Source organism: Rhopalosiphum padi, chromosome 2, assembly GCF_020882245.1.
Source record: "Rhopalosiphum padi isolate XX-2018 chromosome 2, ASM2088224v1, whole genome shotgun sequence".
Lineage (NCBI taxonomy): Eukaryota > Metazoa > Arthropoda > Insecta > Hemiptera > Aphididae > Rhopalosiphum > Rhopalosiphum padi.
In genome coordinates, this window is record NC_083598.1 from 31110083 (window position 1) to 31131517 (window position 21435).

General features: G+C 25.4%; 2 protein-coding genes and 1 long non-coding RNA gene across 3 annotated transcripts; 1 reads left to right on the forward strand and 2 right to left on the reverse strand.

Annotated features, from left to right (window-relative positions):
• The first annotated feature begins 2104 nt into the window (after positions 1–2104).
• Positions 2105–2492, forward strand: LOC132921063 (uncharacterized). Its single transcript, XR_009660826.1, has 2 exons — positions 2105–2246; positions 2317–2492. It is a non-coding gene; the product is annotated as an uncharacterized LOC132921063 (long non-coding RNA).
• A 676-nt stretch (positions 2493–3168) lies between these two features.
• On the reverse strand, positions 3169–9587 carry LOC132921062 (N-acetyl-D-glucosamine kinase). Its single transcript, XM_060983889.1, has 8 exons — positions 8576–9587; positions 8390–8474; positions 6350–6448; positions 6139–6280; positions 5933–6043; positions 5692–5821; positions 4905–5082; positions 3169–4124 (listed from the first exon to the last, which is right to left on the reverse strand). Exons 1-8 carry the CDS (start codon positions 8605–8607, stop codon positions 3846–3848), a joined length of 1056 nt encoding a protein of 351 aa, XP_060839872.1. The 5' UTR covers positions 8608–9587; the 3' UTR covers positions 3169–3845.
• A 9717-nt stretch (positions 9588–19304) lies between these two features.
• Positions 19305–21212, reverse strand: LOC132920862 (ras-related protein Rab-28-like). The gene is made up of 5 exons (XM_060983583.1): positions 21018–21212; positions 20733–20909; positions 20401–20524; positions 19869–19975; positions 19305–19787 (listed from the first exon to the last, which is right to left on the reverse strand). Exons 1-5 carry the CDS (start codon positions 21096–21098, stop codon positions 19605–19607), a joined length of 672 nt encoding a protein of 223 aa, XP_060839566.1. The 5' UTR covers positions 21099–21212; the 3' UTR covers positions 19305–19604.
• Between the last annotated feature and the right edge of the window lie 223 nt (positions 21213–21435).

Genomic DNA, 21435 nt, shown 5'->3' on the forward strand with positions numbered 1-21435 from the left:
TCAAAGTATTAAATTATACTACACTGATAAAAGATAAAAAAAATATATACCTAGTTAATTGTTACTATAGTTATATATAATATATACGTAGTGTTAATTTTAAGTATGTATTTAATATTTATATACAATTATATACATCTAGTATGTTATACACCTTTACCTGTACCTTATACCAAATTGTATTTGTATTAATAAAATAAATAAATGAAAAATATTAATTGTTTTGTATCGATATACCATTTTTGTGGGTGATTAATGCGTAGGTACCAAAATAATATTGTATATTTGTATCATGCATTCATAATATACCTACTTATATCAGTTTTCACCATGTAGATGCTACAATTGTATTTAGGTACTTTCACGATTTAGGTATGTATAGACATGAATGAGAATATAGATAATATACATACCTATATACACACGTTGGATTAGCGATTCATTTTGATAACTAATAACACGCTGCTAATTTTATCAGGGTCGAAGTCAAGGGAGGATATGGTTCCCCTAGGACTGGGGTGACGAACCTACGGCACGCGTGTCAAAGGTAGCATACGTTGATCGTATTTCAATGGCACGTGAAAAAATTGAAATTATTAAAAATTATGCTATTTATAAAGTTTTGATTTTAATTGCTCACACTGCGTAAACGCGTTTTATCTATGTCCTCTTCATATTTAAATAAATATTTCAAATAAGCACAAATGCACAATTTAACCTGAACGACATATTATTGACAGACGAAAATAACTCACTAATCACTATTGTATAATATTTTAAGGAACGTAATGGATAAAGTGGCATAAAACATAAACAATTTTTTATCGATATAATTTTTTTGATATAAAAATTATTGTTTGAATATTTTTTAAATTTAGATGGACTAAAATTTTTGGGGGGCTATTTTCCGTACTTGAGTCGCTAAGCCTCCTAATTCCCTCTAAATACGCCTATGTTGAAAACAACTAACTAATTAAGAATAAAACAAAATCATCATGATGTATTTATGTTCAACAATCAATTTATAGAATTGTTAAACAAAATTTTTAATAAAAATGAATTTGAAAAAAAAAAAATTTTAATTGTATCTAGGTATTCAAAACTTTCACACGAAAATTACCCTACTATTTAAAAGACATGATGAAAATGGCAACTGTATTTGTCTTGGTGTATTTATGTGAAAATGTGAACAAATATTTTCATGAATGAAACTGACTTACGGACAAATGCCTCAATTTTAAGGATTGGATCAACTAAATTTCATCCAGATTTTTCATTATTATAATAAACGAAATACAAACTCAAATTGCACAATAAAAAAGTGTAGGCAAGTACCTTAAACATTTGTAAATAGTTTTTAATTTTATAATTAGTATTTATTATTATTACCATTTTTATTGTATTTTTAGAGACTTTTTTTAGAGACTGGCAACTGATAGCAAATTTATTTATAGGTACAAAGACCTTAGATTTAAATAGATTATTGTATTATAAACATTTTTTTTTAAATTTTTTAAAAAGGCATAAGAACGACGTTTTAGAAATGTGTGTAGGTATTTTAATCATTCAAAAATGAGTATTTACGTATAATATACAACAGTCCGTAGTATCAAACAATTTCCCGCGTGATAGGTATCACGTTAATACGTTATGTGTCATGTAAACTGTCAAGGTCAAGAAGAATACAAAAAAAAATCATGAACAAATCTTAACGGTTGTCATCGACTGACGTTGTCGAATGCCTATATGAACTGGAGATGAATCATATAACTACGTTTATGTTTATGGATTTGGCAATTTTGACGAATTTCAAAAATCTACATTCGAACGCTTAAAAAAATTAATATTGTACCTATGTATATTCATTATTCAAGAGTTTTAGTTTCTGTTATAAAAAGAACTCATAAGAAACCATGAAGTATTAAAATTTCAAGGATTTTTATTAGCAAATAAACATTTTATCTTGCGCAAATAAAAAGAATTCCCACTTCCGTAGTTATTAATTTTTTAATTACACTAAAAGACAGTAGTAGAGGTACTTAACTAATCTGATAACTAAAAAATGTGCGTCCCTAGATAATTAATACATAAGTACTTAAGATTACTTTGTCATAGTGTCGTACCTAGGTAGATCTGCATAGTGCATATTATGTTGTCTCCGTCTTACTAACGCACAATATTTATAGGTTCAGCAGTTCCAGTTTTGGATTGTTATCTTCAATATTAGAATGATTTTAAACGAGTAGGTATGTAAAATATTAATATTTAATAATACACATTTTCATAATTCTTTCAATATTTTATCTGAATTTGCAGCTACTACCGCGCGTACAATAAATAGTTGTGAATCATATCAATATATCAAGCTGAATTTGTTTTATCTTTTTTAAGTTTTTACCGAGAACATGATATTATGAAAACCACATATAGTTTAATTTATACCAATTATACAATATTTATACCATAATTATAAAATTTGACATTACGTCAATGACGTACTATATTTAATTTACTAACATTTTTTTCCGGAACTCAACTTACCTACTACCTACCTATATTTTTCCGGGACCCAATTTACCAATCCCGATGACACCAATACACCATGATGTCCTCTTAATGTAACCAAAAGGACGCTTTTCTTCCTTTCAACACCTTTGTTATACCCTCAATTATTTTATAATACTTACTTTAAAAATTGCAACCATAAGTATGCGTAGGTGATACTTACAAAAAATCAAGCTATCTTGTGCTTGTCATCAGGTTATGTACTGAAAATATAGGATATTTTCGTTCATAGAAACAGATCTCGGAAAATTAGGTATTTTTCCTGTTAAAACGTTTACTATATTTATAAAAATCATAAAAAAAGTCCATAATACATTTTTTTTTCAGGAAAAATTGGACAGATTTAATTGTCGAGAGAAATGTATTATTATAATTTTTTAAGTTATACAAATCCGATTTAAATGCCTCATCTAGTCCTCTATTTGAGAGAACAATGCGTTTACGTATATTTCCAATTTATGATTATTTTAAACTTTAATTCATACATAAGGAAAACTAAACAATATGCTAATTGACCAACAATATTTGAATATTAAATAGAAATTGAAAATAGGTAACAATTATATACACATAATATGGGCAGTACATAAATAAAAAATGAAATTGTCAATAATAACAAATTAATTATATATTCAAAATAATATTGAGGTAACTACAATTTCCAAGTACCAAACACTATAATTCTATATAAATTACTTAAACATTAAAATTTAGTGATGTAAAAATATATTATTAAAAATAACATGTATTTGTTTATATAATCACTACTCTTTTTTAGATTTTTAAGTAAAATAATTCATTTAAATTTATATATACTAAAAAGCTTAAAGGATAGCAATATGACTTAAAAATTTGTAAGTTTATAAATTAAAAAAAAAAACAAATAACAACAATGATTAAAATAAAATTAACAATAAAACTATTTGGCCCCAAACTTGTGCTTTTTGTTAATATTTTATTAACTTATCATAATCTATTTTGAAATACAATAATATGAATACAAAGAATGGTTAATTGACAGTGTATATTTTTCTTAAGTCTAAGTTACTTGTTACTACTAAAAACTAGTTTGGCATTCAAATATATATTCTAACCTATTAACAAATTAAGTAAAGTATAATTATTATAACAAAATGTATATAGTGCTCAAATAACAAGTATAAAAAAAATGAGCAGAAGCCATCAATCTAAGATCCAATGGCATTAAATGATTATAACCATTAATTACATTTTAAATTGGTACGGCCACATTTGTTTTTGATTTAATTTCAAATAATGTATTATTGATTTTGTCGATCATGTACATAATGGAAAAGTATTCTATAGTTATGTTCATAATCATACGGAAAATTATAATTTAATTTTTTTGCAATGAGATACACCCCACCCAAAGCAACAGTCTTTTCAAGCACCAATAAGGTAAATTCGTCTACTATGGTTTCTTGCGAGTTGTGATGATGATCAAGTTGATTCATAAATCCTTCTTTTAGCAATCCCCAACTTTTCCATACAGAACCAACACACACCACATGCAGACCACCATTTTCTTTATGTAACATCTATTTAAAAATAAGATGAATATTAGTAAATTGTGATTTATCTAACACTTTTACGTTAATATTAAAAATATGAGCTTTTTAAAACATACATAACATTTTTCACAATTACATCCAGATTTTACTTAAATAATTTGTCTTTCCTTTTTAATACACAGATATTAAAATATACAGAGCCGTGCCATTAAGATTTGGTGCCCAGGGCAAAATTAAAAATATTCGCCCCTTATTTTATTTATCATTATACATTTCAATTTTTTTGGCGCCCCTTTAAACCATGCGTCCGGGGCGCATGCCCCCTAGGTCTCCCCCGAGGCATGGCTCTGAAAATATACTAAAAATATTTTAATGAACATTTCTGAACCCTAAGATTTAATTATGTATGGGTAATTTAGAAATGTAAGAAGGAATAAGTTAAAATAATTAAAACAATAAGAAGTACTCTATCCTCTTTAATTAAATCACTGTTAATGAAACGGAATCAAATTGTATTAATTTAATAATAAAATACAATAAAATTATCACAGATAAATTTTCTTAATTTTGAGTTGTTAAATTAAAATTTTTTTATTGTTAATTTTAAAAGTTAAATTAAAATATTGTCATTTTAGAAATTTAAGATCAATACAAAGTATAATAATATTTATACTTGAATACACCAAACAATATAATAAATAATAAATGATAAATTAAATTAAGTAAATTTTAGCAAAATATGTATTTAAAACAATATATTATTATTTGTTTTCACTATGTAGTAATAATTTTTAAATAAGATCTTACTTTATCGGCACCCGGGTAGAGTGATTGTATAAACTTTGCTAACTCCTTTCCAGCTTCACTAAAGATCCACAGACTTAGTTCATCTCCATCTTCAGCTAGTTCTGATATTGTTTTACACAATTTAGCTATTTCTGATTTTTCTTTTTTTTCGCCATAAAACACATTCAACAAATCTAGACTAATTACAAATTAATTATTAGTTATTAGTACTTATTATATAATTTTATTAATTTAAATTTAATTAGTTTTATTTGTATTATTATCATTTTTAATCAATTCTATCTATTATCATATTTGAAGTTTAAAATAACTTGTTAAAATTAAAATAGTGGAGTGTATTAATAATAAATTTAAAAATATTTTAATGCATGATTATATAATGCATTTAATTTATTTGAAAATAAAAAAATATCTATACTCTGTTCCAAATAAGATGACTTGCGTTCGCGCACGGTGGGTGTGGCTAACGAGCCGTATGCCAAGGTTGGTAGGTTGGTAGGATGGTAGACGATCTAATATACCGAACGTAGTTCGGTCGTTTGCACACAAGTCATCATATTTGGAACAGAATATAATTAAAATTTATTGTATTTATAAATACTACAATTTTTATAAATATGTTCCACTTAATAGTGACTTTTATTTTTAACAAAAAAAAAAAAATGAGTATTATTAAATTAAATTTAGATTAAAAATACAAACAAATAATTTAATAGACATAACAAAAAATATATTATTTGTTATAAAATGTTATATTTTAGTAATAGAATAGTGACATATACTTTACACTTTATCAATATTAAAATGTTCTTTAATTGCTTCCCATACTCTGTCAATTGAGTAACCATTAGGAACATAATTAAAATCTTCCAAATGATCCAAGCATAATTTAATACTTTTGAATGCTATCCAAAATGCTAAGTAATAAATACACAATATTATCAGTAATAAATATTTTTCACTTATATTTTTTAATTAAATTAGAAATTAGAATTTAAGAAAAGCAATTAGAAATTGTATTATCTTACCGCTGCCTTCATCACCAAGTAGATGACCATAGCCTCCACATCGTTTTATTGATGAATCTGGATTTATTAAAAGACTATTTGAACCAGTACCAGAGATAATAACAGCTCCACCTTTAAAATAAAAAATATTGAATAAATTTGAATCATATTAAACATACATTCAATTAATGCTATTAAATATTAATCAACAGCAATTTTTTAAATACCTGATTCACAAGCTAATGCGATTGGTGCCAACGTATCACTAACAACAATTACTTCATCAGTAAGGTCTGGATAACATTCTATTAATTTACTTTCAAATGTTTTACAGAATATTTGATCTTCACATCCACTTAAACTCAAACCCTAAAAATAGGTATATTTTATAATTAAAAAAAACTTGTATAGTAAAACTACTTTTAAAAGTATACAAACCAATCCATTTAATTTTGTATTTTCATTAAGATCAGCTTTCCTAAGAGCTTCTTTAATTAAGTCATTAACTCGAGACAAGCAAGGTTCAATTCCAAGAATCTAAATAATATACATTTTTTATATTGCATTGATTAATTATTATATTTAATTTAATAATAAACACTTAAAAATATGATTATTATATAAATATGCTTCAAACAGTTTTAAACTGTACAGATGGATCATTTTTATTGATATTGATATTATTATTGTTTTTATGTATCGGCATTTTTTTATTCTAATGTACTTGACCTCTTTGGTATTTGATTTGACGTCAATAATCTTAGAATAGATTAAAAATATTAAATAAAAAAAAATGTATTCATATACTAGAACTATTGACAATCTAAAATCTAAATATTCTTGAAAAAATTGAACTATCAATAACATTAGTTTATTAATTTTTTTAATAAAATTATGAACTTTGAAATTATAATTTTATAAATACAATCATTTAATTTTTATATGTTAAACAATGATTGCATGCTAATTGTCTAAGAAATTAAATAAGGTATAAATTTAAAGTTAATCACAGTTTATACATAAAAATGGTATACACAATATTAGAAACATAAATAGCTGTTCATAAATGAGTTATGTTAAAGTAATACTTAATTAAAATAGCCAATAGGTAATAAATAAAATGAATAGTAGTATTAATACTAACAAGCATAATATGATTAATGAATCAGAATAGGAAAAACACATGTTACTTAAAATTTCAGAGTATAATAATAAATGATAAATAAATCATGTCATAATTTAAAAAAAAATAAAAATATTTAATTTGAAACTAATTTACATTTTGATATATTTAATTTTAATTTTAATAGCTTCCAATAACTACATGAATACAACTCAACTAATAACTATACATTTTGATATAATTACACTTAAACCTTGATTAATCTACGAGATCTGTAACATGTTACGTAAAATATATATTTACTATTCAATGTACTTATTTTTCTATTATCTATTTAATTTAATTTCATATGTATACAATATTTAGACAATAAAAATTTAATCATTGAAGATAGGTAACCTTTAATTTATTCAGTAACCAAAAAAAAAACATCATTTAATTATAAATTTAATAAAATAAACATTATTGTCTGAAACTTGTATTTTAAAATTATATGATGTAGTTTTTAAAGCATTATAAACCAAAGTATATACCTAACATATTATGTTATGAGCATATTGAAATGTATATTTACATATCTTGATAATTAGGTATTTCACTATCTTTGTCATGGTATTTAAATTTAACAACTTATAAATAAATAAAAATATATTATTATACTGATCATATACATATTATCAATTGTTTATCTAACAGTTATTTGTAAAAATACCAAGCCTTTAAAGATTTTTCAATTGATTTATTCTATTTTCCTTAATTTATTATCAGAATTTCTTTATTAATTGTAATGTATAATTTTTTTGTATAAATATAAATTAAATAAAAGGACTAGTGTAAGTAAGGCACTGTAGAGATCTTATAGGGCCCTAGTGTAAGAATTTGTAAAGAGAAATATAAATATTTCAAGCATACCTAGTTTCTATGTAAAAATAAAAAATAATACAGATCTTATATTATTTTTAATATAACAAAAACTAGCAAAGGAAAACAATTTAAACCATGATAAAATATTATATTATCATGACTTAAACATGGTTTATTATTTGGTACCTAATAACATCTATGTAGTATGATAAGAGAATAAAATAAAAATTAGGTATTATCTATATAATATCTACAAAATATAGATAATAGTTTTCATGAAATTAACAATGTAATATTATGTTGACTTGTTGACATATAAATATACACATGTTTATGCCTTTAAAATATAAAATCTATAACTATAAAATATAATTATGTCAAGCCAAACAGTGTTTTTAATTGTATAAATAAAAACAAGACATTGGTATTTGCTTCTGTTCAAAAAACATCATATTTCAGTTATTTTGTAAGTATAAGTAATAAATACTTACCCATGGGTTCGTGCCTTCTCCTTTAAGTTCAGCTAAAATATCTGCGTTGCCATTGGTTAAGACAACTGTAGAAACCGATGCTCCCCTATTTTGCACACAAAATACGAATATTAGTATCACAAGAACGCGGGGCAGTTGGGAAGACGAATATCAAATTAATAAATATATATTTTATCGTAGACTTACCCTTCGATACCGCCAAAAAATGCGTCAGTCATAATGCAGTCAGCGGAAGAGGAATAACAAAAAATACAAAAAGACCGTTCTGGTCGAGGAAAATAATGATAAAAGTAAAAACAGGTAAAACGAGTTGTGCGTAAATCAAATTAACGCAGAGAGATACGTTATTGCGTGTACAGACAATCGCTTCAAGAATATATTATATATAATAAATATATATATATATGTATTTGTTGCGCAAAACTACCGAAGGTAAACACGCGCGCGAGTTTAGGTATACCTTTTCTACAACTATTTCGTCGTACGACTTAATATCATCACAATAATAATGTAATGTGTGTTTAATTTAACATTATGTATCTTGGATTATCTAAAAACAATAATAATAGCAACGAAATTAATACGCGAAAAACGTTTTGTGATTTAGAGAACCGCGGGCAACGACGTGGAGACGACGACGGTGCGATATTAAGAATGCGGCTACAACGTACTACGCGATAGGTACACTAGTTACTACAACGTTATAGTCACTTCTCGCTATACACGCGGACGCGCCAACGAACTTGCTCGGTAAAAACAATAATAATAATAATAATAATAATAGTGGCAATAAAATATAATATAATAATAATGAAAATAATAAATATCAATTTATGTAAATATATAAGTTTGTTATTAAAACGTCGGCGGCGGAAACTCTTGATAACGCTGCGGCGAAAACACGTTTTATTCGGCCGACGATATCACTTTTATCGGCATTCGGCGGCGAGTACAACGGTTTCGTAATAGCAATATATATATATATATATATAATAATGTAATAATATGTAGCGCCGTCGTCGTAGCGGTAGTAGTAGTAGTAGTGCAACTGTAGCGGTACTACACTCGGCGGTATAGGCTTTCTCGTGCCGCGCTCGGTGGGGTGGCTAGCAGAGTTCGGTCGACAGGTCGAGTGTAGACAGTGTATAGTCGTCCGATCCCCACGATTTTCGGACGTTCCGCGGCCACAAAACTAATAATAATATACTGTCCGGCGGGCGCCGTCGTCCCGTGTTTTATATCGACGGCACGAGTGCATGACTGCTATGTAGTTAATAGTTATATGCCGATCCCACTCGGAACGACCTCTCGAGTCCTATTATTATTATAATTATTCCAACAATTGTGGTCGATTGAATCGAATACGTCTTTCACAATACCAATACGACGATCGTCCGATGATCGACGATCTCTCGCTTTCAGAAGTCTTTTTCCGTTCCCCACCTCACGACCGCGCGGCTTAGGCCCTACACCCGTGAAAACAATATTAAACCGCTCTTTCGTCACACGCGCGAGAGTCATCAATGGTCGCGTTGATTGAAAAAAAATATTATACGGCATACATAGCGTGTACAAAATATACAAATACACAAATGTATATTACTTACACGAATACACGATTATTGCGCTGCAGAACAACCATAATTACTTAAAATGAATTAATTAATTCTGTGTCGATTATAGTACCTATACATGATACATCACTACGTCAGAGCCACTCGCGTTATGGTTTTTGTTTTTTAAGTTTTTTGTTTAATGGTCCATTACTATCGGAGTCACCACCGTTATCGGCTAGTTTAATTAACAAATATTGTGTTATATTTTTTACCTCCGCACCAATGTCCCGCCGCGGTTCATTCGCATTTCAAACAAAATGTATGCTAAATCACCGCAACAACGACCGCGTCGTAATACTCGTAATAATGACCGCTTTGCTCTTGCACGCGTGATGTAGGTAGGTATACATATATAATCGCTTATTATGCTAATTTTCCTGCTATAACCTATGCGTATAGTAGGTAGGTATAAGCGTATATCATATTATAATTTAATCGTCAATTAGTCCAACTTGATGTTTACAAGAAGTGGAAAAGGTGCACACAATTTGTCTTTTTTTTTGCATTTACGACTTTCCGTAACGTAGGTATACGTTCCATTTACCGGTATCCGGTATACTATGATGCCTGTACCATGATTAAATAAACTTTATACTTAATCAATACCTGTACGAATACCTACAGGTATAATGTATTAATGTCTATATATATCCTTTTGCATCAAATTTTGGGCCTCTATATTTACGGGCGACTGTAAACTCAGTAAACTCCTCCGTTAGATAAAAATGTAATGAAAAGGTCTAATGTAAACCCCATCAGTTTTATTTTCTTACCTGTAATAGTGACAATAGTGTAGTGGGTATAATACTATAATATGAAAACCACCAGAGGTTAAGGCCTTTACCCATTAAATACGTTGACATCCGTTGCGATGGCTGAATATCACAACCAAATATAAACTTAAAAATTAAAAAAAAAATTAGTGTTACATATTTAATTATTATTATTACGATTATTTATTATGATTATTTAACGTAATACTCATTATAGTACATTTCAATATTATGTCCCTTTGATTTGTTCAAACAATTATTATTTTTATTTTTCAGTTCTATTTATTTTTTGGCACATTATATGCGAGAGTGGTAAACTGAGTGTCTGAGTCCCAAATAATTGGATGAATATTGGGGCTAGTAAATTGAGTCTAGAAAACTTTAACGTGCTAGGTAAACTGAGTCCCGAGTAATAATATTTTTCGAAAGAATAATTTATAAATAACGATGATGTACCTACTTAAAAATAAAAAGTCTCTACATTCAATGAGTACTGTATAGTGACTAGTCACCAAGTCACGTCACTACGTCAGTTGTGTTAACATAACAGATAGTACTAAGCCCGTAAAAGTGAGAAAGAAAATGTTCTGTTTTGGAAACTAAACCTATATTATAACCAGGGACTTAGTTTACCTTATACCTTTTCAAATCCGGGACTCCTAGCCCCATTATATGCGTACCTAAACTTAACTATTATTGATATTGTGGACAATTACTATGAAAAATTGTATACATTTTTTTTAATAATAATATATTATTATACCTACCACCTACATATTAATTTTTTTCTTGTACTGTTATTTGAATTTATTTTCTGGCGGAGTTTACATGTGCCCATATTATTATACTACTTACTCGGGCCATAAAATATATTAAAATCTATGTTTGCAAATATAATAACATAATTTAATAAAATAAAATTATACTATATAATATAATTTTAATTATTCATTTTATAAATATGTACTTTTATTTAATAATTTAAAATATTTTAATTAAATATACATTTATGACAGAAGTTTTTGTTTTCGTAAAAAAAAAAAATGTTTTTCTTTTAATGATTCATCTCGTAGATTTTGAAAAATGTGATATTTTTATTTATTTCACGGCTTCACGCGCTATTTGTAGTGATTCATAAATAATATAATATGGCCAATTATATTTTTTAAATTTTGCAGGTCTTTTGTTAAATTTTATATAAGATTGATTACTTAATTTAAAGAAATTCTACTTTATTGTATAATACCAACATATTTTTATTAATCACACGTATTTTTTAAAATATACATTAATATACTTCTTAAAAATCGTAATTACTATTTCAATTAAATTTTAATATCTAATTCAGTGAGCTCTCAAATTAGGTGGTCCTCTATGGTTCTCTATAGTCTGTACTGTGAGTCTAAAGATATTAATGGGGCTCTGTATATATATAATTTTTAGCGTAATGATGTATAATATATTATACACTATACCGGGTGATCCATTTAACGTAACATTCTTAATTTCAAATATTTTAAATATTTTATAAGTATATATTTTTACTGTTTTTTATTGTTATATATTTTTTAATTTTATACTTTTTTAATGATAACATGCATTTTTAATTTCTAACCTTTATTCTAAAACAGAATATTTTTGGAATTCTTCAGTATACGTATACATATCTAATATTGGTCAAGAACTTTATGAGTTAACTTTCGATTAACTCTGCTTAAAAGTGATACAATAATATACCTATATACCTCATACAATAATCGTCTACTACTCAGCTCATATATACTTTAAATATTATAATAACGAATAAACTATGTAGCATGTACTAGTACTTGTCTTGACGTCTTATTGAAATTTGATTTTGATTATTCGAAATACGTCAAACAATATACTGCTTTATACAAAATGAAATGTACGTTGTCATTCAAAAGTGAAAACTTAAAAAAAAAACGATTAGGGATGGTAAAAATATTCTTTTGTAATAATTTGAAAATTATTGATAATTATGTGAAAATAATATTTTTGAGTTAGTATTTTCTATAAAACAATGAATGTTTTACATAAAATGAATCATCCCGTATACTTGATGCTATAAATTATATGTCTGATGTATAGGCACCTGAGTATATATAGATAGCCAGGTAAAGAGGTACCTATTAATGATTTTAATTTACTATGCTTATTTGAATTGTATTATTTACTCGGAATTAGTAAAGTAAATTATAAACAAGCAATAATTACGATCGTGTATTGTTGTTTCGAGTTGTTTCCATTAATGTAATAGATATCTCAATACCTGCATTATTTGCATATATTGTTCAGTGGTTTCTTAATCAACAGTCAATATAACGAATAAAGACGTGTTTAATTTTTAATTAATGCAATTTTGCAAAAGGTAAAATAGACATTTTACTCATCATCAGGGCTCGGGACTTATAGCACTTAAAATCATTAAAATTAAAAACTTCATTATAAGCATTCAAATAAGTATTTAAAAAACTTAAATTTGAGCAAAAATATTTAATCAAAAAAAAATAAAAAAAATTTTTTTACATGATAAAGTAGGTATAAGGTATTATACATAATTTATAACTGTTAAAAATAATATAGTTAAATATTACAAAAAATATTGAAACAAAATGACTAGGACTGAATAAAAAAACCAAAAAATCGTTGGAAAAAGCAAAAAAAGCACTTTCAAATTTCATAATTGAACGTGTTGTAACATGACATACACTTCCATAGCACTCTGCTATACCTACATTTTAAGTCAATCCATAAAAATAAGCCGAGCCCTGCTCATCATATATGTTTAAAAAAAAATACGATATTATACCAAAATTTATACGATGTATCTATGTTAACACTCCAATGAAATTGGTTTGATAATATTAGCAGTTTGTATGTATTTATAGCGTTTATACATGCATGCATCTTATTTGTTTTGTTATAAACTGGTCTAGTGGAGTCTGTACTGGATATTTTTGAGTTACTAACTGTAGCGCTAAAAATAACAAACTGTATGGATTATGACTGTATTTTTAAAGTATTCCTGTAAAATGGAAGGAAGGTCAGACCTAATTCAGAATATACTCTTAGAAACATGTGTTAATTGTTTTTGTTCTTAATAATTTAAAATAATGTAATTAATAATTGATTTAGTAATTAGTGTATGTATAGGTACACAGTGTTGACTATTGACATTTGACTAAATTCTATATTTGACATTTGACCTAATTCTATATACAGAATGATTCTTTTATCGAACTACATTCATTATTTCAAAATCTATTAACGTTTTTGAAAACATTTTTTTTACATACTTTCCAGTCGAATAAAACAATATTTTTTAAATTTATCGTTATATACTTTTTAAGTTTTTACTTTTGCATAAAAGTTGAAATTTGGACGAGTAGTTTATGGAATTATGAATTAAAAGTATTTAAAGTTTAGGTGAGTGGAGTAATAAACTAACATTTTATGGGGCATCCCCGTACTATTCCACTCTGCTCGCATTAACTGTATAGGTAAATATACTTATAATACATAAATTACTCGTCCGAATTTCAATTTTTATGTATCGAATTACAGCAAAAAATATTTTGTTTCAGAATAGAAAATTAAAAATGTATGTTGTCATTCAAAAAACTAAAAACTTCAAAAAATATTTTCAAAAACGTCAATAGATTTTGAAATATGAGTTTTGTTCGATAAAAGAATCGCTCAGTATATCTTGAATAGTTGAATGAGTATTATTATTTACTTAAAATATATCACTAAAATAATGTAGGTACATACCTATTATACAATTGCTTTTAAGTTTTATATTTCTACAAGAGTTATCGATTTTAAATCATTCATGTACAATGCAATGTTATTTATTTTATTGACTATACAAGTATTAAGACGTATATGGTATTTACGATGTTTTATTGTCTGATGTTAAGACTACGCCATACCAAGGTTTGTTATCTTTGTCTCTCACACGTGTAAAACATATCAAAAACAAGTTCACACAGATCAGTCATAAATTATTGGTAAGTAAATTTTGAGCTTATAAGCTTATAATATACAAATTGAAGAAAACAATATCTCGAGGGCATATTTAAAATTTTTTTTTTGTTATACCTATTTTTATTAAATTAAATGTTTAATAAATTTGCATTTTTAGTTTTTTTTTTTAATATAGTTTTAAGCTATAACAGACTATTGTAAAATACTAAAATGTTTGTATTAATAAATATAAAAAATGCTATTATGGATGTCCTTGAAATCATTGTTTTACGTAATATTGTGAGTTTAAACTTAAAAATCATTTCCTAATAAAATACTAACCAACTGATCCGTCTGATCCACATTAACTATTGTTTTGGCTATGTTATACACGTGAATGACAAAGATTACAAATCATAATGTATTAATGTGATATCAGAAGTTATCTGAGTATTTAAATTATATAACATTTTCTCTAAAAGCTTTTTATAACCAGTTACTTAAGTGGACAATTTCAGTTGTGATTGGAAATATAAACGTACCTATTTAAATAAGTATCAATAGATTAAACTAATAAAAATTGATTAGGTAAACTATTTGACGCTTTATACTTTTGAAAAATGACCTTCGTAATATATTAGTGCTCGAGGAAATTTTTTATTTACCTATTATTAGCATATATACTGAGCGTGCCTTACAAAATAATTTCTGACTATGTTAAATATTCAAAATTATAATTTAAACAAAAGCAGATAAGAGGGGACTCGGGGAAATTAGTTATTTTATATGCGTGAATTTGAAGTTTTAATAGATTAGTGAGAATATATGGTTGATAAAAAGTATTTTTATATACGTTTTTTTGTAACGTGGTAAAATTAACTGGAAGCTTATCAATACTACCCACACATGTTTTTAATTTTAGATACAAAAAGTATAATAACATTTAAAAAAGTTCTTATTAACAAATTTACATCAATTTTTTTTCACATTTCAAGAACGTGATAGGTACATAATAAAATATGTAAATAAAAATATAAATATTTCATCTTTCAAGTTATTTTTTAAAGTGACACTATTGAATGGACTTTATATTGTCTCTATAAATAAAAAAATAAATCTAGATTATATTTACATATATACATGTACATATATATATAGTATACTATTTTGATATAGAACTACCTATATGTAATGAATAATGATAACAGTATTTATAATGTTATTTATTTATATTAATAGTGTATACCCAGGTATATATTTTAATGAAAAAATAATTAATACGGAAGCATTGACTAGGTACGCTAAATTTGCACGGTAATCACTTTGTATTTTTAAAAAAAACTGAATCGTTTCCTAAAGTATGGATATATATATGGCTTATGTTCTTATACCTATATCGTTATATACCATAATATATCATAAATGTATTATAATAATCGTAGAAATACTGCAGTGGTTTTAATTTGATAACTGATAATTGGCTAATAAAATAATTTGCTTATTGTAGGTAGTTTTGTATATACCTATACATTTATACTGTATAGTTTAATTTTAATTTTTTAATAGTTTTAGTTCAATGTAAAAATAAATTAATCAACTATATTAATTATATTACATACCTAATTAGTAATTAACAATAAGGTACATACTACATACCTATACATAATAAGTATTAAATATTAAGCAATAACAAAAAAGTACTGCTATAGAAGGTGTAGCAAGACTATTTGACAAATTTCCATTACAAATGTTACTATATTTGTTAAATAGTCCTGTTACACTCTGTATAATCTAAATTAACTTTTGGAAACTATATTGGTTTTAGTGGTTTTAAAGCATGCAATGATATGCGTGTTATTTTTTTTGTCTCTTAATTTTGAGAGCAGAATTAGCTAGTATTGGTTCATTTGATTTTGTTGGTACTTTGATAATTGATTAGTTCATGTATAGCCTTATACTTTTCTTGGTAATTAACCTAAATACAAATAACACGGGAATATTTACACAATAGTGCATCATAAATTTTTGACAAATTCAATTTTGTTTTATTGTAATAATTCAATTTTAAAATGTAATATACTAATAATATGTACAATAAAGTTCTTTTGTTAGTATTTTTTTTATAGTAATTTAAAAACATCAATATTATATTAGTCCAACTTTTTTATAAGCATTTGAATTTGTAAATTCAAATTTAAACTAAATTTGTCAAAACACAAAACTTTTGCAAATTTATAAACAATTTTAATATAATGACATGTCGCATTTAAAAAAATGTTACGTGTATTTAGGTTTACACATATATTAAAAAATAATTTAATACATAAAATGCAATTTCTCTAAAAATAGAGTAAAGTAATTACATATACACACACTTATATATATATATATATATATATATATATTTACAGGTACTCAATGTTTTTGGCAAAAGTTTAATCTTTAATCTATACCAGGCACCGGCTATACCAATTAAGAAAATAATATTGTATTATAACTTATATATTATAAATATATTAAGACAATTAATAGACTAACAAAAAATCTACTCATATCATTAATACTCAGAATATTTATTATTGAATTTAAATTTAATACATATCCATGTTAATATCCTTTTATTATTATTATAGTTTGAAGTATTTATAGAAAATATTAAACTTCAGACTTCAGTTGAATAAATTAATTTTAAATTCAAGAATACATTACCTACTTAAATTACCAAATACATTAAATATATATCGTAATAATTTATTTGTTGATTGTGAATGAAATTGTTAATTAGTTTCGATTTCATCCAAATTAAAAATTTAGTATATTAAAATGAAAGACATAATATTATAAAACGAAGTACTTCCAGATTGTAATATTTGATAAGTGTTTAGTGATAACCTTTACTTATAAATTATAATATATATTATAATACTGTATAACTAAATATTATAGTTTATCTTTTATGTGTATTGTGTATCAATGTATCATGTGCAATTGACCACAGCCTACACTAGTACAAAGTTTATTTTAAGTACTTAATAATAAATAATATTAAGTTGTACCTAATGTACTTGGAAATTAGTATATACCTAGTTACCTTTGTATTTATCTGATGTATATATCTAAATTCAACACATAATAAAAATAAAATAATTGATTTAAACGCCAATGACCTGGTGGTCAAGACGTAATAAAATTAATAATATCTACAAATAATTTAGCAATAGTCAGTATATTATAATGTAGTTTTATCTTTTTGCTCAGTTAAACCGATAAGATATTAGATTCTAATTATTTAATACAAGTAATCTATTGCTTCAATGTGTATCTAAAATCTATATAATATATGTGTAAAAACATTTCAAAATATTTTGTTTATTTTATTTATCTAATATGTTTATATAAGAATAAGATTTTGTGTAGGTACACCACGTAGGCTTCAGTACCTATAAGCAGTGGTGTATTGGTAAATAACAAATACATTTAAGGGTATATGCACTAATAAAATATTTATATTCAACTCAAAAAATTGTTTCTCGCTAATCGTTATTCTAGAAAAATTAACTTAATTTCTTATAGTCCAGACAAATTAGACTCAATTTTAACAAATAGCGGAAAAAAAAGCAGAAAAGCTGAATTTTGGTATACACCTATATTGAAGGGTACTTAGTAACATACTAAAAGTCCCCTAAGGTATTAGGTTTATAACTATTAACTTCTAATGTATTACTATATAAAACTAAAGGCTGCTGTTAACGTTAAGCAAGGCCGTAACTAGAAATTAATTTTGAGAGGGGTTTTAAGCTAAAAAATTGTGTTTTAATTGTATTATAATATTGTATAGGTGATTATATCAATGTACTATACTACTATGCATGCATTATATGTGCTGTTACTCGTTTCTCGTATTATCTGATAATAATCGAGTTATTTTAGGAGCGTATATCCCCGTAAAATTATATTTTACATTGGGTATAGCCGTATATAGGTACAGCAACCAATTGATCACCACGTTAACGTCATTAATAAGCAACGTTTTTAGTGTGAAATCGTTGCCATAAAAAGGATCGTTCTGAAGAGACATTATGAATATATATATATATGATAATACAAATATATTTTAATATATATAATTTATTTATAAATATTGAATACAGAATACAGAGGTCAAAAATATATAAAACTCTAGACATTTCATGTTTGTTTGAAATGTTTGCGAATCCAAAGACGAATCAATTCCAAATTTTTTTTCGTTAGCTGCGTGATTTGCAATACATAGTCCACTTTAGACGCCTAAGAAGATATATTCACAACGTATTATTACACAGGTAAATTATATTGTTGCACGCAACACGACGTGCCGATATTGCGGTAAATGGTAATCGATATTTTTCAATTTTTATTCGAATTTCTCCCGACCTGAGAAGTTATAAAATTAAGTTGTACTTATAATTTCATACCTAAATAGTAAATATACAAAAAAACTAAACTAAAATATTATTTATTAAATGGGATAAATTAGGAAAATAAAATCAATTCAAATTTAATGATATCTATTATAATTTATTAATTATAGTTTTAAAAGAACATAATTAAAACAAATTTTGGACCATTAGTAATACACTAACACTCATCACGTGTAATGAAATCAATAAATTATAATTTTTAAATGACCTCAGTAAGTTTTATCAAGTTAAATACATACAATTATTTTACAACCTTTTATTTATAATATTTTTAATTATTAATATTTCATCTTGTTTTAATTATATTTAAATTTATAAAACCTACTAAAAAAGTGCATTACATTTGTTTTGTTAATATTGTTATTAATTTTAAACATTATTGAATAACACAAATTGTAGAAGACATATTTTGCTGTTGATTCGATATCATAGTTTTATACTGATTGGCCGTAGTTTCAATTTCTGCTTTCACAGGTTTTACTAAATGTTGTTCTAAATCAAACTTCGAAAGTTTTAATCCCAAACATTCAGCCACTAACTGTTGCCAAGCAAACATTATCTAAATATATTTATTTGATTAAATAAATAAAATAATATAGGAAATAAATTTTTATAAATAATTGTTTATTCTCTAACTTACATTTTCACCAGTGCGTGCAGATACTGATTGAGAAATTGGTATTTTAAATTCTTTTGAAAACAATATTTGCTTTTCTTCAGCAACTGATCTTTTATGTTCTAAATCACCTGTATATGTAGTAAATATCGTCTATTATAATTTATAAATCAGTATTGTTTCAAAAATTAGGAACATCGTAAATGTGTATACAATTTACAATTTAGTTGATCATTACATATTTAAATTTTAAATACGTTTGGTACCTATACAGTATATAGTTCGCAATATATAGGCAAGCAGTTTATTAAAAGAAAAAATACAATACAATTACGATTTTTTTTTCTTTTATTCTAATTATACTATATGCTAATAATTAATACTTTGATGCCATTACATTATTATTATTATTTATTATATTTGTTGACCAGTATTCACAGATAATTTACATGAGTTAAAAATTGCCATTTTTAAAGTTTTAAAGGTTTAACTATATTATACGTGTTCTATTTTTAACTAGTAAAGTAGTAACTACTAAATGTTAAAAAATACTTACATTTATTTGAAAATAAAGCAAACGTTGGTACATTGTCATAATGAACACTTATTGCTTTATTGTACCATGTCGACACAGCCGAAAACGAAACACAGTCTGTTATATCATACACAAGTATAATTGCCTAAATATTTATAAAGATATAATTTATATAATAGTAAAAAATACATTCAATGCATTTAAAATTATTTTGAATTTTTATTCAATGGTTTTTCTATTAAAATCATGCGTATTAATTATTATTATTATATTTTATTTAAAACGGCTATTGAAATTGTGTGATTAATATGTAACAAAAAGTATAAAATTATATAAGTAACATATTATATTACATCAGCATTATAAATGTATTTTTTTAATAGTACATTAGTTGATCCACTTGTATCCCAAATATTGATTCTGACATTATGGCCTTGAATTTGTGTTCTTTTTAAATAAAATTCTACGCCACATGATGGTATATATTGTCTTGTGTAATCATCATGGCAATATCTAGACACGATACAACTCTAAATAAATTGTATAAAAACTTTGATTTTAAAATACATTTAAATATGTTTTTTTATAAAACTTGTCGGTGTATTATTTCTAGACTACGTATGGATTTAATAACTTACCTTTCCTGTAGATGGTTCTCCTAATACTACAATTTTCAATTCTTTTTCAATTAATAAATTATCACCCGCATTTACTGACATTTTAAGGTTTTTACGATTTTTGTATATTTTGATAAGGATTATTGGATTTTATTATAGTAAGTGCTACGTTTTACCTTTTACTGACTAAATGGAATTTAGGTTTCTATGGATACATATACTTCACAACAAATTAAAAACCTTCCTGGGATACCGTATACGTACATAGTCTTGTTGTATAACAAATAACAATGTTCTAGTATTAGTTTTATTATAGTCATAAATTATTTTACATCAAAGTTCTGCAATAAAATCTTATGTTGTCTACAATCGTTTTAGTTTATTTTTCTTCAAATTATATGATTGGATTATATTTTTTATTATAATATTCTTTAAACTT